Source organism: Penicillium verhagenii, assembly GCF_028828195.1.
Source record: "Penicillium verhagenii strain IBT 33310 chromosome Unknown utg000010l_segment0_segment0, whole genome shotgun sequence".
Classification (NCBI taxonomy): Eukaryota; Fungi; Ascomycota; class Eurotiomycetes; order Eurotiales; family Aspergillaceae; genus Penicillium; species Penicillium verhagenii.
The window spans coordinates 1,090,645-1,107,756 of record NW_026643174.1 but is presented as its reverse complement, the minus strand read 5'-3'; the positions used below and the strand labels follow the sequence as shown (position 1 = coordinate 1,107,756).

At 47.8% G+C, this 17,112-nt stretch overlaps 5 protein-coding genes across 5 annotated transcripts; 3 read left to right on the top strand and 2 right to left on the bottom strand.

The window, feature by feature from the left end:
• Positions 1–3,084: 3,084 nt before the first annotated feature.
• On the top strand, positions 3,085–4,662 carry gfsA (glycosyltransferase family 31 protein; the record flags this gene model as incomplete). The annotated part of the gene is made up of 1 exon (XM_057169665.1): positions 3,085–4,662. The coding sequence occupies one exon, from the start codon at positions 3,085–3,087 to the stop codon at positions 4,660–4,662; it is 1,578 nt and encodes a 525-aa protein (XP_057017056.1).
• A 2,139-nt stretch (positions 4,663–6,801) lies between these two features.
• N7466_010275 (Transcription factor of morphogenesis MCM1) lies at positions 6,802–7,709 on the top strand (the record flags this gene model as incomplete). The annotated part of the gene is made up of 3 exons (XM_057169664.1): positions 6,802–7,041; positions 7,224–7,358; positions 7,434–7,709. The coding sequence occupies 3 exons, from the start codon at positions 6,802–6,804 to the stop codon at positions 7,707–7,709; spliced, it is 651 nt and encodes a 216-aa protein (XP_057017055.1).
• A 1,819-nt stretch (positions 7,710–9,528) lies between these two features.
• N7466_010274 (uncharacterized protein) lies at positions 9,529–11,534 on the bottom strand (the record flags this gene model as incomplete). The annotated part of the gene is made up of 3 exons (XM_057169663.1): positions 9,529–11,124; positions 11,197–11,427; positions 11,493–11,534. 3 exons carry the CDS (start codon positions 11,532–11,534, stop codon positions 9,529–9,531), a joined length of 1,869 nt encoding a protein of 622 aa, XP_057017054.1.
• Positions 11,535–11,891: 357 nt separating this feature from the next.
• On the top strand, positions 11,892–12,739 carry N7466_010273 (H(+)-transporting V1 sector ATPase subunit E; the record flags this gene model as incomplete). Its single annotated transcript, XM_057169662.1, has 3 exons — positions 11,892–11,924; positions 11,999–12,510; positions 12,589–12,739. 3 exons carry the CDS (start codon positions 11,892–11,894, stop codon positions 12,737–12,739), a joined length of 696 nt encoding a protein of 231 aa, XP_057017053.1.
• A 380-nt stretch (positions 12,740–13,119) lies between these two features.
• N7466_010272 (uncharacterized protein) lies at positions 13,120–15,496 on the bottom strand (the record flags this gene model as incomplete). The annotated part of the gene is made up of 7 exons (XM_057169661.1): positions 13,120–13,758; positions 13,818–13,971; positions 14,026–14,104; positions 14,161–14,290; positions 14,347–14,411; positions 14,465–14,566; positions 14,623–15,496. The coding sequence occupies 7 exons, from the start codon at positions 15,494–15,496 to the stop codon at positions 13,120–13,122; spliced, it is 2,043 nt and encodes a 680-aa protein (XP_057017052.1).
• Positions 15,497–17,112: the final 1,616 nt, after the last annotated feature.

The following is a 17,112-nucleotide window of genomic DNA, read 5'->3' as shown; positions in this document are numbered from 1 at the left end:
ATAGGGGGTTCCCGTTCCAGAACGTTCAATTCTTGCTTGGCTACACCTTTTTTTTTGTTGTGTTTTTCTCTTTCCCTGGCACCTCCATCTTTTCTTTTACCCTTGGCCACTCACTCACCGGGGACTGACGATCAGGGGCGGATCCACCTGGAAAGTTGACACGCTTGGTTCTTTCCTTTTTGATTTCAGGGTCTGTAAAATTACGACTCCGCTTGCATTTCCGTGTACGAAGGAAAAAGGTGGCTTAGATTTAATTTTAATTTTCGACTCCAATGACAGCATCGCCAAGACGGCTGTAATCGAGCTTAAACCTCATAAAACTGTACCTGAAGGATTTCTCCATGCAAGAAATCCATAATTGCATGAACTGCATGATTTTTACACATGTTGGGGGAGATAACATTTGAATCAGCTGACCTTGAAACGGCACTTCAAAATGTTCACAAATGCTCTTTTTCGCGGTTGCCTACGGTGGGCTCTTGACTTGCAATAGGATAAGCTTGAAATTGATGTGACGGGAAATTGGCTAACTCAATGTTCCTTAGTTAATGAAAATGTGGTCAACAAATCAAGCATAATGTCCCGAGGTCAACTGCTCCAATTAATGCAAAACCAAAGCCAGCTTAAATTTCATTCGATCCCACTTTTTTGGAGGCGACATCTGGGTATCGGTACTTCCCCACGGTTCTACGGGTGAAACATGCACCCTCACAGGCTAATATATATAGAACAGAGCGGACAACGTGACGCAGCTGTCTCAAGGGCAAATTTATCAGAGGAATCCCAAGGTTAATTACCTCCGGTACAAGTACGGTAGGTACCACAGGCCTGAGCCCAGGGTGAAAGTGTGAATGGGTGTCGATCTTGGCCCACTTGCCACCTTGAGAGAGACCACGGCTGAAAGAGACAGCATCGCCACACTGGCCAAAACCAAGCCAGATAAGCTTTTCAGGGTCTGTAAGTTAAATAAATTACAGAGTAGAAAAATGAAAACCGAAAAAAAAAGGGTGCAAAAGAAAATCCATACATGCATACTAGTGTGACAAGGCATAAGGATATGGGAAAAGTCAAACGTTAGATTGGTGTTTCGAATTTGATAAAAAGTATTACTTGCCCATCACAAGATGATTTGAATGTTTGTGATTGGCAAGGAGCTTTTGTTTTCCCAGCCAAGATTAACGGCGACTGAAGGACACGCGTCGGTGGGGCCTCTGGCCACCTGCGCCCCTCCCCGACTCGCTGACTGGTCAGGGCGGCTGGACGCCAGGACGATCGACCTTGAGATCATTTCCTGTGGAGGTGTAACGGATGTGGTAATGTCGGTTTTCTTTTACTATGTACATATTGTATTCCGTACTCTGTTGGATTGAAATGAGATGTTTCAATCATTTATCTGTTGAATCTATTGGTCCAAGCGCATCACGGTGACGTGGTCTATACTTCGATTCATTATCGCTGGCGGCATCATCATGATGGTGAGTACTGCATTTACAGGAACCATTCGGAAGAGAAGAAAAAAACCAGTAAAACAGTCACGGTCTGCAGAAGAAGGACTTGAACTCCCCAATACTACATGGCACAGTGACTGTAGGATAAACAATCTACTACTAGTAAGAACAAAGATAGTAGGTTCTGTATCTACTATACGAGGTAACTATACCCGTACGGATAGGGCATATGGTCCGGTTATAGATCTGGATATCAGGTTCGTACATCACTTCATATGCCTCTACGGTATACAATTTGATATCAATATCATAGAGAAGATCTCAACCTCCCGGACGGTGTTCCGACGGGTTTAACGGCCGCTTCTGACGATCTGATGGGAGACGTATCCGCATTCGGATCTTGAGGGACGAAAGCGATCGTCTTTCCATGGTGCTTTTATCACCCTGCTAGGTTTAGGTGTCAGTCCACTACGGGTGGCTTGTACAGTATGAGTACAACTGGCCCTTGTGAACTCAGAACAGCCAGATAGAAGAGCACTGGGGGGGGAAAAACCAGGCAATCAAAAGGGATTTGCCGATCTTCACGCTTTCTGATACAGTGGATCGAGTAGATGGGACGATCTGTGCCGAAAAGACCAACATTCCATTTCCCCTGTAGGAGCGGTGATGAGTAGAAAGGAAAACACACAGGTAAGAAACAAAATTATCATACGAATATTGTTTGGAGGTGTTGAGTCGAACTATCAACGCGATTTCCATTTCCGGTTGTGAAAGGGATCCCGATTGGTATACAGATAGAACTTAACTAGTACCAACTATACCAAGTAATGTTGCAACACAGAACTCCAGCCAATTTCATATGATTTCAATGCCGATTCTAATAATATCAGAAATCAAGAGATATCACAAATCCAAGTCAACAGGGTCCAATTACTAATGATTTCCGCAAACAGCCCTAGAGCCCCAATAATTGTTCGTTCTGTATACAGTTAAAATCCGGAAAATCAAAAAAAAATCCCAAAACATTGAGTGGGAAAGATTACCGGTAATACCAAAACACACGCTGCATTCTCTCCAGGGCTCGCTCTCCCCCGATCCTCTAAACCTACTTTACCTCTTCGTCTCCCTTTTTCTTTCCTCTTGTACTCTTCACGACTTTCATCACCCCTTTCTTCAGCTTCGACTATAGTCTCGCCCTGGACTCGTTGTCCAGCCGCGTTGTTTTCTCACTGTTTCTCTTTTCCGCCTCAACCCCCTTTTTGACTCTCTACGCCGCCTTCCCATTTGACCGTGTCGCGGGTCCCGACGCTGCCAGCCTCTCGTTGATTTCCGGCACTTGAAACTGCCTGTCATTCCTTGAAATAAACATTTTACGCCTCCAAAACCACCCGTGGTCGACCTCTTTATACCTCTCTACTTTCCCGACACTGTTTCGTTTTGTTGGTCAGCCTCAGCTGTACGACTACTACGGGACACGATACACATCTTGGATTCTGCCCACGCCGAACTCCATAAGACCAACTTAATTTTACAAACTAGAGGGCCTGCCAAATTGCTCCTGCCGTCCTCCTGATTTCGCCTCCGCGGAAACCCCTTCACGTACATGTTCGAAAAATCGAGCCCTCGACCCGTCAAGATGCCCCTTTTCCGGCTGAAGACGGTCTTCCCGTTGCTTGCTTTGCTTTCGATTGGTGTCTTTTTCTGGTGCATGCAACGTTATGACCAGTCAGCGTTCCTCCGATTCAAGCACCCCGTTGACCAAGTGAATGTGGGCCAGTCTCAAATAGACATGTCCACAGGACAAACAGAGGCCAGCAACACCTGCGAGGTCGACCCCAAATTGGCCGCTCCTCTGTCCTTTGCCGACTGGCTTCCCCGCAAGAACTACACCCGTGCCTACTTCCGCCCTCGTCTGGTGAACCCTGACACCGAATTCCACACCCTGGAGGAAGTCCAAAAGCCCGTTCTCCCGCCTTTTGTTGCCATGGAGCGTGGCATGGTTGTTTCCCCGGAAAACGACGAGAGTGCGTTTGTCTGCCCGGAGATCATCGATGTTGATGTCGCCGCCGATGACGACGTGGAGGAGACCTCAAAGCTTTTGTTCGGTCTGGCCACCACTGTGGATCGTCTCGATCGTCTGCTCCCCTCCCTGCTTTACACCTACGGAAACACCAAGGCCGGACTCATTGTTTTGGTTCCCGAATCGGATGATGACTTGGAGAAGCAGGAGACCTACTTCCGTAACCGCGGTCTGGATCTGACTCTGGTTGCCTCTCCTCTTGATTTCACCGCTCGCTACTTCGGTATGGTGGAGGCCTTCTCCGAGCACATTCGCAAGCACCGCCCGCACACCACCTGGGTTGGATTCAGCGATGACGATACCTTTTTCCTATCGCTCCCCACCTTCGCCAAGGAACTGAAGCTGTTTGATGAAAAGAAGAAGCATTACATTGGATCTCTCTCCGAGGCCAGCTGGCAGGTGGACACCTTTGGCCACATCGCGTTCGGTGGTGCCGGTGTCTTTGTCTCCAAGCCCCTCCTCGATGTTTTGATGAAGTACTACGATGAATGCCAGTCCTGGGGCGAGCAGCCCGGTGACCAGAAGCTTGGCCAATGTATCCAGCGCTTCGGTGACACTTCTTTGACCCTGTGGCCCTCGCTGTTCCAGATGGATATGACTGACCCCGTGGACGGTGTTTACGAATCTGGCCGCAAGATTGAATCCATGCACCACTGGAACAGCTGGTACACTAAGGATGTGGTGAAGATGACTACTGTTGCCGCGGCCGCTGGTCGGAAGTCCGTGCTGCGTCGTTGGGTCTTTGACCAGGAGGAGACGGTGAACAGCGTCACTGGAGAGACTATCCGTCACTTCTGGGTTTTGACCAACGGCTACTCCATGGTCAAGTACACTTACGATTCGTCTGTGCCAGATGATGCCATTGACTTTGATGCCGTGGAGAAGACCTGGCCTGAGGACCCCCGTGGTTTCGAAGAGCGCCTGGGTCCTCTCCGTCCCGCTGAGGATGAAGGTGTCACCAAGGACCGCTGGCTGCTTCACGACGCTTACGTGGTGGGTGACAATGTGCACCAGTTCTACGTGCGCGAAGAGGATGAGGGTCACAGCATGATTGAGATTGTCTGGCTCGGCCCCAAGGGCGGCGGTGGTGCCGGCCTGAGCGACCACCAGCTCCGCGGTACCTACCAGCAATAAAACCCTTTTGTTTTTGCCGTTGAAGTCCCCCAAGTGAATTTTGTTTTTTGTGAGAAGGCTGGTCCTTGGGTGCTTTTCTTTTCAATTGTCCACATCTTCTGTTTCGCTGCACATGATTCTATTGCTCTCTTTCTATTTCCACCCTCCCACATCAAGCTTCCTCCCTTTATTCCCACTCATGACGCCAAATCTATTTCGCATCGACCAATCTTCCTTTTTTCATCAACCTCTTTCCTTTTTCCGGATGGGACTGGTGACAGTGGCTTGAACTCCGCGTCCACAGTCTCTGATGTTTCCATTTATCCGGCGTTAGCATTGGCGGAGTCTCTCCCTTCTGGCGCAGGAAACTTGGTGGCTTTCCCTGCACCATATATCCCGGCCTTTTCTTAGGCTACCATTTTTTTCTCTCTTCTATTTCTATGGCTACCTCCGTGCTGGGACCCAAGAGTCTATGTGCTTTTCCCATGTCAAAGGCTTGCTGCCGTCCTTCTCTTTTCTTATTTTTTTTTATTTCCTTTTGTCGCGCTTCACTTTCTCTGTGCCTGGACCTCCATCGCGACTAGGAGTGAGGCCTCCCTCCATGGCCATGCATATCGTGTTTGTAAAAATAGACTTGAACCGAAGACCGTGTTTGGGTCTCCGTTGGTGATTAGCGTTGAACTAATTGTTCATTATGCGAAGAATATGATGAGTTCTTATCAACTGTTGTGTGGATTGTAAAGGGTTCAGTCCTTTACCTTAAATATAGTAACTAGTAAGTAGTATATAGTATGTACGTCAACTGGTTAGTAAGTATGGCTAGTAGTAGATACTAGATGTTCAAGGTTATCTCTGCCCAAGCGTCGCAATCGCGCCTATATATCTTTGTTCTCGATTTTTCTTATGGATTTTTTTCTCCGGGCATGTTGACTCTTATCAAATTCAGAATGGACCGAGGGATCTCCTTCCATCTTGGAACACGCCCGCAATTTAAGCTTCTTCCCTATCGACTTCCCGACGCAGGTGATCTTGGTCGAAGATATGATTATAGATCCTGACCAACAAACCTCTTCAGTGTTTATCCCCTGAATCATTCTGAAAACAGGGCTTAGAAAGTCCTGTGGGGATTGTTCCTCCTGTAATACCTTCCTTCGGTATGTTTTGCAAGAATCCGACCGTGGGTCGAGACAGGCCTATTGCATGCCGGAAGGCATGTTGGGGAAGTACACCGCAGGTTACTTGTACAACCCATATACAAAAGGTCAAATCTCTCTCTCTCTCTCTTTTTTTTTCAAATGGAATCATGGTAAAATCCGCCCTTGTAAGATTGATCAGCTTCTAATATTTTCTTACTATTTTATGCAATTTATTTTATGGGGTCGTTTGAGATATAAGAATCTTCGGCGGCACACCGGAGTAACTTGGTGTAGGCTAGAAGGGAAGAATCCCAGCTTTAACCGCCACACCTGGGGGCCGATCCGAGTGCGGTTCAGGAATGCAGGGTCGAGCCCTATACATGACAAATATAGAACGGTATGTCAGGACCCTTGTCAATGAGATTGCTTTTGAAGAGACAACTTTTGTGTTAGAAAGCCTCTCCCACTTTGCCAGATAAGCCCAGAAACTAAAGTACATAAATGTGATCCTCAACTAGAAATCAAGTGAGTCCAGACCGGAGCAACATTGGGTTTAACGCTTGCCTTGAAACGGATGCAAGCGGAGGCAAAGCGGGGCAAGTGAGTTGGCCCCTTTGAGGAGGCACCAATCATAATTCTTGGAGGCGTGAGAGGGGGAGGCAAATACATGGTTCAAACACTCTTGATACATATATTTGGGACAATTAGGGGGGCCATGGGAGGGGAGGGTACACATTTTCACTACTGGTTTATTATGGTAAATGCAGGTACCTCATAGTTATCCACTTGGTAACAATACCGTTCAAACCAGTCCCACACGTGACTGACCGCCTGCCACATCGCACCTCGCACTTTCCCTTCTTCGCTCTCTTCCCCCTTCCTTTCTCTCCCAACCCTGCGATACCAAAAACGCGTTACTCGATTCGGTATCTACGATTCCCTTCCCCTTTTGGTCAGCTTTATTCACACTTCTTTGCCTCTTTTTTTGAACCACTCCTTCACCATTTCGTTCTCACTGCCTAACATGGCCGACATGTCTGCTGTCGGCGAGGAGAAGCTCTCCCCAAACCACGATGACCTGCAACAGGCCGGCAACGGCGCTGACGCCCGTGGCACCAAGCGCGGCCGCATGAGCGCCGAAGACGACGACGACGATGATGACAAGCCCGGTCGTGAGCGTCGCAAGATCGAGATCAAGTTTATTCAGGACAAGTCGCGTCGCCACATTACTTTCTCCAAGCGTAAGGCTGGTATCATGAAGAAGGTACGCGCGACATACCCCATCTCCCCATCCCCCCTCCAACTTTTTACTCGAAACCTCCACTTTTCCTCCTTTGATCCTTTTTCTTTTGTTCATACTTCCTCGTGAATAAATCTTAATACCTCAATTTGTTCATCTCCAAAAAAAAAATTGTTCATTTGCTAATCAGGTTCATCACTGTACAGGCATATGAGCTCTCCGTCCTCACGGGTACTCAAGTCCTCTTGCTGGTTGTCTCCGAGACCGGCCTCGTCTACACCTTCACCACCCCCAAGCTTCAGCCACTCGTAACCAAGGCCGAGGGCAAGAACCTCATTCAGGTGAGTCGCCTGCCAGTTGATGCTCATCTTAAAATCCATTGTTCAAAGTAAATTAACCTTTGCGCTTCCATCTAGGCCTGCCTTAACGCGCCCGATCCCACAACCAACGAGAACGGTGTGGATGCTCCCGATGTTCCCGCTGAAACCCCCGAGGATGTCGCGCACAGCAATGTCAACGCGCCCCAGTCAAACATGGGTCGTCCCGGCATGCACCCTGGCTACATGACCAGCGAGCAGCAGCAGCAGATGGCCTACTACCAGAACCTGCAACAGCAACAGCAGGCTGGTGGACAGTACCCTGGTATGCCCGTGGGTAATCGCATGCCTCCTCAGCACCAACCCACCGCGTAAACGTCCTTCATTAATTGCGCGCCGCTGTGGAAGGGGTCTTAAATAATGCGCCACCTCTTTTGCTTTTCCCATCTCTCGCGTTCATTTGATACCCGTCCAGCTCTGCTGATCCATCCTCCGCCTCGCTCCTCCTACCTACACTCTACTACGACTCTCATCCATCCTCAGTCAATGGAACCGTCGACGTCTTGTATTGGCAATTCTCACGGTATGATGCTGATGTGTACATTGTCAAACGCCAGGAATCTTCTTCCAGGTGTCTGTCTTTGATCCCAATATCGATTTTCACCGGACTTGCTTCTCAAACCCCCACGCAAAGGTCGCCAAGCGAATATCCGACCATGACTCCCGTCTTTTTTTTTTTTTTTTTTTGCTGTTCCTCGACGCAGGACTCGAAAATAAACATTTATTACCAAAAAAAATCTACCAAAAAAAAACTTTCCGAAAGAGAACAAAAGAGCGCAAGCACTCAAGGTTGGATTTTGAACCCTTTTCTCAGCTGTTACTGGTTCTCCCCTTGCCCCCTCTATGTAGACCAAATAGCAGAGGCCGGTGGTGTTTGTGGTGCATTGATTTGTCGGCGAAGTGGATCTCTTCTCTGTTTTGTTTATCTCATACGACCATTATTGATCCTTTTTTTTCTCGTCATGTTCTATTTTTCCTCTCAGTGTCTAATTTCAAACTGTGTTTCTATCTCTACCTTATCGCTCTTCAGAAACCCTCTCGTGCTCCCCTCCATTTTACAATTGCCTATGAACTCGTGGAAGTTCCTTCGCTTCCCTTGGAAATGATTGTCATGTATCTCGTATGGATAGTTCGCTTGCTCCTGGTATTTTCCGTCTTCCCAAGGTTATGTGTACCTACTGTGTAGTCTGTAAGTCAATGTTGTTATCGGTTGTTACTTGTTACATATCGGGGTAGTCGCTCCATGTAAGCTCACTTTTCGTACCCAAGTATTTCAGATGCCCATTTGTCAACTGGTAGTATCCAGCATCTTCAACCCTAATTTGACCCAAAGTAAACATAGATCTACAGTCGTCACCGTTTTGCCTCGTGGCGGGCAGGGTGGGGCCGTTTAACCCAAAACAAATATAGTTCCAGATGTGACAGATCGAATACTGAATATGGAATACATCCATGGATAGACTTCAAAAACATCCAAAGAAGATTTCAAATTTTTCAAATGTTGACCGTCGACTCCATGTGCATGTGGTGGGTCTCCTTTGAAGCGGGCTGCGTACATCATTACTAGTACTAGTACGTACTCAATATTTGGACATCAGAAGAGTATAAACTCAATGTTATGTAGTATCAATTCAATATGAATGCCTTTTCCAGATGTCGGTATTTGAATTCAGGTGCTAAGGACAGTATGAACTTCAATGTTGGTACTTGAGATGATTATTTACTTCAATGTTAGTACTTGATGTGAATAGTGTTTCAGCACTTGTAGGCACCTGGGAGAGTATATGTAAACTTAGTTAGGCAGTACTTGAGATATGTCAGGGCCTAGTACTAGCACGGGAATCATGTGACGCGATTTCCAAGGTTTGCGCCGAGTATGTAGTAAAGAAGTTGACCTAGCAATGTATTAAGGCTTTTTGATATCTTCTTGACTATATAACAAAAAGGAAAAATTTGAAGGACGAAGAGAAAAGAAACAGAAAATTCTGATTTGGAGTTGAGTCCCTACTGTACAGGGCAGACTGGATATCTTTGTATAGCTTGTCAGGGTATTTGAGGTGGTTATATCTCTAGGCGTGGAGAATAAAAGAAAGGTGGTTTGAGATGTGGCTTGTAAATTGCGTTGAGAAGAGGCTTAAGGTGGTGATGATGATGATGGGGAGGGCCCCTTAGAACCAGACAAGACAGGTTCATGCTCATCTCTCATCCAAGGGAGGCGTGTTTCTGAGCGCGGTAAAAGAGGTGAATAGGCACGGTCATGCTCGTGGGAGATATCACCCGCCGGCGGGGTCGTCCATCGAAACAGGTATTGTCGGCTTTGATTCCACGCGTCTTGCAGGGTTCTTCTCGGACCCGCGAGAAGGCTCGACGTAGATGATGGATCGGGGACAGTGCCTGTGGCTGCTTCATGTTGGCGGCGTTCGATCTCGTCTTCTGGAATTGATCCGTATCCATTTGCCCCCGACACGATGGGTGAAGAGAGCTGGCTCCGTCGCTTGCGCTGTGAACCTATGAGACCGGCCCAGGGCATTGAGGAACGTCGCCATGGGTTCTCCTGTGTGGATGAGCGACCGCGATGTGTCCCTCGGACGCGCTGATAAGAGATAGGGCCAATCGTTGAGTGGCGGGCCAGACCACGTGTTGGGCCATGCAAGGCGGCGCTGCTGCTGGAGCTGCGGGGTCGTTCGGTAGAGGAGCGCATATGTGTGGTTGCGAAGTCGTAATCTGAATCGTCGAGTTCGGCCCATATGGAAGCTGCGTTGAGATCTGCGGATTCATGTTGATCGAACGTTTGGAGGGCGGGGAGGCTAGGAGCCCGCGCTCGTGGAGGGGGACGCTGTGGACGAGAGCCGCGGTGGAGGAGTGGTTCTCGTTCTCCAAGGTTTGACTCTTCATCGTCCAGACCATCCAGCAGCCCTGATGACGATGAGTGTTCCTCAACGACTCCCAGGCCTGGGCCAAGCCCCGTCTGTGTGGGTCCCACAACCGTAACGGAAGTATGACTCTCGATATCTTCTAGACGCCAGGATAGACATAGTACACCACCCAGCAGGATCATAGTTCCTAATGCGATAAGACCCGCATGGAAGCCAGCTAGTTGGGACGCCTGGCGAAAGTAGATTAAACCGTCGAGGATGGCAATAATGTTGTAGATGCAGAACACAAATGGATACAACACACTTGTGCTACACAATTTGAGCCCGCGATGTAAGAAATACAGCTGCGTCAGTGCTAGAATGATCATCCCCAGCAAGATCACCCAGGACTGCCAGCGGTTGAACTGGTTCTCGCCATCGACAATGGTGCGCACCAGTAGCTCCACCGCGGATTTGGCAAGTAGTAACGAGTGAGCAGATAAAATTCCGCTGACCGATCCATAGCACATACCCCGGGCAAGCTTGAGCCGGCTCTGCAGACGTAGCACATGCGGTGTAAAGTGGCCTCCTGCGACGGGTTTCCCCCGCGACCCTGGCAGGAAGTATCTCAATAGCTTCGAGCCCACTAGAATACTCGCCACCACAAACATTGTCGCACCCATCCATATCAGAAACGGTCGACCATGGAGTAATTCTAGCAGTTGATTCAGGGTATGAGCGGGTTCTCCGATGGCGCCAAAGGTCGCGATCAGTATCGCACCAATGCAGACGAGGCCGGTGCCTGCGAAGGAATACCGAGTGAAGGGTTCGCCGAGAATGAGGGTTGCGAATATTGTATTAAACACTAGTCCCGACTATCCCACGCTATATTAGTTACACCTGCATGTATTTGGAGGAAAGGAGGCGACAAAGAAACAATGACTGACTGCTTGGAGTGTAGAAAGGACCGGGAGCGGTAATGTAGTAATCTGAATAGTGCTGCCGACGATATTGGAAATCACAAACATTCCCATGCCAAGTTGCCATCGGCGGCGCTTGTATGGTGGTCGGCGCACATCATATGGGTGTTTTTCGTCCTCAAGCAGGTGAGACTTGCGCTGGAGGGTAAGCCCGATCGCCTGCAAGCTAGTTGAGATGAGTCCGACGAGAATTCCGACCTGTTATCCTGTATATTAGCGATTCAATTCCGGTTGTATAGCAGGCTGAATGTCTTGTGACTTACCGCGACACTGCCTTGTGGCGACAAGTCACCTAGATTGCCCATCTTCGAGTCTCTTGTACATCGGGAAGAAGCGGTAGAAGGCGAGTTGACTACCGGAAGATAAAAGCCATGATTTCCAGCAGGGCTTTTTATTTCCAAAATCCAGAGGGGTCACAAGAGCAACAGGGAGAAAAACAAGGGTTTGAATCTAAGGAACAAGGTATTGCAAAACAGGAGCAGGGGAGTGGGAGAGAGGAACGAGGGGAGAGTTGCGGAGCGTCTGGATGCGGACCGCCAAGGCGAGAGACAAGAGCTTAGTTGGACACTTGACTCCCTTTCCCATTTCCTTCCCACCCCACGTCATTCACCACCTTCTTTTCCTCCCACCCACACCCGGAAGGAATTCTATTCACCGTCGTCATGTCGCAAAGTCATGCTCTTTCAGATGATCAGGTGAGAATGTCTGATTTTGGTCGTTCATATTCCTGGAGAAGCTTGCAGGCTAACCCCGGTAACCCCCATCCTAGGTCGCGGGCGAGCTCCGCAAGATGACCGCGTTCATCCGCCAGGAAGCTCTGGAGAAGGCCCGGGAGATCCAGTTGAAGGCCGATGAGGAATTCGCGATCGAAAAGTCCAAGCTGGTGCGCCAGGAGACCGCCGCCATTGATACGCTCTACGAGAAGAAGTTCAAGCAGGCTGCCATGTCGCAGCAAATCACCAAGTCAACTCTCGCCAACCGCACCCGTCTTCGTGTGCTTGGTGGCCGTCAGGAGCTTCTTGATGAGCTTTTTGAAAAGTCCCGCACCAAGGTGGCTACTGTTGCTGCCAGCGACAAGAAGAAATACCAGGCTATGCTGCAGGGATTGGTCCTCGAGGGCTTGTACTATCTCAATGAGGATAAGGTCTCTATCCGTACACGAAAGAAGGACTTTGATGATGCAAAGAAGGCCATTGAGGAGGCTGCCAAGGAGTTCAAGGAGAATGTCGGCTACGAAGTCACTGTGACCTTGGACGAGTCGGAGCCATTGCCCGAGGGATCGTACGTACTTCTTAGTTTCATAATTTATGATGTGGGAGTCATCAACACTAATACTGACTTTTCTTCTTCGCTTAACAGTGCCGGTGGTGTCTACATTGTCGGTGGACAGGGCAAGATCGAGATCAACAACACCTTCGAGGAGCGTCTGCGTTTGTTGGAGATTGATGCTCTCCCCGTTGTTCGAGAGACACTGTTTGGAAAGAACGCGAACCGGAGATTCTATGATTAGAAGGCATTGACTTGCGCTTTAGATCCCATGCCAAGGGTGTTTTCTTTTCTCATGTTTTATAGTTCTCAGGCTCCTCCTGGTCCCTGGTCTTGGACATCTCTATAGAGAGGGGGGTTTGATTTCTCTTTTCTTTTCTTAACTTGCACACATATCGGACCTGAAATACGGTCAATCTCTTTTGAGCGTTCGTCTGATTCATATATGATTGCAGAAAATTTCGCTAGCAAATGCATGCAAATAAAATATCAATGCTCTGCTAGATCTACAGTATGTAACAATCAATCATGAAATCATGGTCGTCGTAGTCATTAATGGGTATCCAAGATCGAATCGAATCGAACGCGCCAAATTAATACACATCCAATGGTCACAGCGTAAAATCAAGATGATTCGTGTCGACGGATCGGCATCAATGTTTCGTCCGAAGGGTTTGTATTGACCCTTGACTTGAAGTGGGTTTTGATATTGCCCGTTGTAGTCTTGGCGTATGGCGTAAACATACCCTTCTTGGGCTGGGGCTTGGAGCGAACAGAGTGAATCATGCGGTGGTAGATTAACTCGAGAGCTCCTTTGGCAAATAGCCGTTTAAGGTAGCGCGCACCTCCTGTATTTTCAATCGAGCTGAAAATCCTCTTGATCTGCACTGCAAGCTTATCGACCGCCTCATTGAATTCTTTTGCTGTACTGTCTTCCCTGTAGCTCAGATCGTAGAGACAGGTATTGATGCAAATTTCCAATAGCATCGAGTAGGACGTCAATTCGTCATAGTCTTCCTCCGACTTGAACGTTCTCACTTGGAACCGCTTGTCACCAATTAAAGAGTAAGTCAAACGTTTCAAATCCAAAATATCCTGGACTGGTTCCGTCAACGGTGCGGGGCTTCGAAGCAAGAATGCCATGGCGAGACGGTAACGCAGCCGCGAGATCCATACAGTGGTTGGGAGAATGTGTTGTAACATGCGACTTTGGCACTGTGAGTCTTGAAGGGTTTTGTATAGGGTCGCGCAGATTTGAGTCTCCTAATTTTTTCGTTAATAACTGTTAACTTAATGAATCACATGAATTTATTATTTCATACCATTTCCTCAATGTCCGATTCCGCCACGCTTTGCAAAAGGGCACCAATGCAGCTTTCAAGCTCTGAGCGGATCGTATAATCTGCCGTGATTGCAGTATCCAAAGTGATGCGCAGCAATACTTGAATTGCATGCTCTCGAGTGTCTTTGGCAAATCTATACGCTTGTCAGCGGACCGGTCGGACTGTGGGAAGAATTGGTTGAAATCACAATTCAGCAGCTTCGCGAAGCAAGTCGAAGAGAGAGAGTAAAGCTCCTCGGTCTTTCAATGCTGACTTATCATAGCTTGCTAAAAGTAGTTGTTAGCATGTCTTAAGGTGAAGCATAGCGGTGGACGAATCTTACGGTCATAACGATCATCCTCAACAATCGCCTTTGAAAAGTCCAAAGACTCTGTTTTGGCACCCAATAAGCCAAAAACTTCATCGATATTCGAAGGACGAATAAGAGATTGTATCCTTCCAGTATCAGGTTCCTAGTATCAAAATGAGCTATGGGCTTTCAAGATAGGCTATAGAGCTCTGTATTTACTTTAGGGGTTACTGTCAGTATTCTCACGTAAGCTTGTCTCAACTCTTCCCGGGGTTCAAGAGGCACTAATATAATATTAGTTTTGAAACCTAGAGGGGAACAATAGCATTTCACGCACAAGAGTGAAAGAGCCACATGATAAACTCGTCTGGTAAACGTTGCCAAGACGCAGCAAATTCAAGCATGCCAGATTGAATGATACGTTCTCTAGAGTCAGGTTCTGCGGGACGGTTAGTCTGATTTAGCAGCATAGCAAGGCTTTCTTATAATACAAACCTCGTAGAGCTGCGAACTGTGAACTGTTGGGGAATATCTTCCTGGGAAATTCGAAAGGAACTGGTGCCCCGCGGGTCGGACTCAAGAAGCGCCAGACCTGAATTCGCGCAAGGGCATCTGTCCTTTCAATGGCACCAAATAGACGTCGAGCATCCACCCCGTCATCATCTTCATCACCTCCCAAAGCTGACGTCAACACATCTTTGGATAGGCCCGTTTTCCCGTGATTGCCTGGGATCTTCTGCGTGCCATTAGCCTGAGCGTCCAGGGTGGCTTTCGCCTTGGCAACGTTGGCTTCTGTCTCGCTATCCGTCTTCGCGTCATTTACAAGCGTATGGATATTATTTCTGTATTTTTTGACCGTGGTGACGATCTGTCTTGGCGCAGAAAGCATTTTGGCAGGGACTGGGGTCTCGTTTTGCTTTGATTTTATGCCTAATAACGCCATTGGATCGAAATCTGAATTGTCTGAGTCAGTTTCTTCCCCATCCGAGCTGATCACCACTTGCTTGCCCCCTTTGATAATGCGCTGAGGATGTTGGATATCGTCTTTCGGCAAATTTGGTAAGGCTTCGTCCGTACTTTGGATACTCTGGAAGCTTTGTGACAAGCATTGTGATGGCGTGGGTTTTGAGGGTGCACCATCCACTGATTGAATAAGAGATGACTTGAGCTGGCTGCTTGGACCGTCACAGGGCTCTTCAGAGGTGAGATCAATCCACGACGATGCTGGCTCGGTCAGCGGGGATTCCGGCGACGAGGGTTGGCGGGGCTGTTGAAATCGTTTCTTTTCCGGGGTGCGATCTTGGTTAAGTTTGGCGAATTTGGGCCGGTTGAAGTAGTCCGAGATCCTTCCCTTTGCGTTGCTGGCCATCCTGAATGTCACTGGAGCTAAAAAGATCCCCCCTCACTTGATGTCCAATCTCTATTGAAATTGAAACTTGATCTCCGCGTCGCGTGAAAGAGCGGCGCGCAATCACGTGATCAACATCTTACCCAATTAAGTAATTTCTTTGTTCCTTCCTTTCTCTTTGTCAAGAGATCCAACTTCTTTTCTTTTCTGTTCTTTCCTTGTCTTTCAAGTTCCAGAGAAAACTGGTGGTAAAGCCCCGAGCCAATGGAGATGATGTATGTGAGGATTAACAAACCTTCTGTCTTTGTAGGTTTAGGTGCTTGAACGGAGAACTACACATACATATTTCGTTGTAAGTACTAAATCCATATATGGATACATACTATTTTTATGTATACATTAGTAGAAAATAATAAACATACACGAACCTTTTCCCGATTTTACTCATAAGCCACTTGTCTTCACCAATGAAGAAATGCGCGTAATCAAGAGCTCTGACTGGGCATTAAATAATGATCTACCTGCAGGATGAAACCGTTTCGTCTATTATAACGAGTCCATTTGAAGTCAGGGGTGCCGATCCGATGTATAGATTTTGCCGAATCTGAGCGACGGCACACAAACTCCACTATGGAGTTCGCAGTCGATCGCGCTGACGACGCCCTGTCATGTTTTGATTGGGCTTTGACATGATTCCTCATCCTGTAATTTCGCTCACAAGGATGACTCCGCCTCGGGTAATTCTATAAGTTAACCTTGGAAGTGATTCGAAGTGGACTACGGTGTAGACATATATTACATAGGTGCACATGTGTATACTATGTAACCCCCACCTATACGTACTAGTAGAAAGTACATTAGTAGTAAACAAAGCACGGTTGTAAACTAGTCCGGGAAATCTCTTAAAATGATCATCGGGATCCGCCCAGAACCAAAGGACAGATAGATTGTCGCGCTCTGAGCCCCAAGCGACATCTGGACTCGTCCGCAAGCTTCCGGCCTGACAAGAAAAAAAAAGGGGGCCTCGCAAAGGAAGGTTGCTCATTGGGTTGTCTTGTTGAAAATCCCCAGAATACACCGAGAAATAGTCTTTCTTTTCTTTCTCACTTTTTTTTCTTCACTTTGAAAGCCTCGTATTTGTATCCTCACTTGGTATGGTGTACATGGTTATTTTTATTCACGAGCAGGCTGGCTCCCATCTGGGGGCCGTTATATAGCAGAAAAATCATCTCGAATCAGGAAATGGTCGCTGTCTGACTAAGGTGGATCGGACGCCCGTGCCGTGTTCAGTTTCAGGCTTGATGCTCCGACAAGTGCCAAAGTTGAAACTATAGTACCTTGAGGCAAATGGAAAAAAAATAAAACAACCAAAAAATAAAAAACGACTACGATCTGGAACTGGTCCCTAGTACTCCATATTATCGGGGCGATTTAGCTCCGTTGTAACCACGGTGTCCAGATCAATCAATTGGAGCCCATGTGGGAAATATTTGTTGTACTAAAGAGGCGGAATGGGCCTCAGGCGGGGGCCTGACGCCGTGTACCCGACCAATAATGGGGCCAACGTGGGATTATACGGGGACTGCAGAACTATGAGCGCATAATCCGCCCCCGGGCCAAATTGTTATAAGTTATTC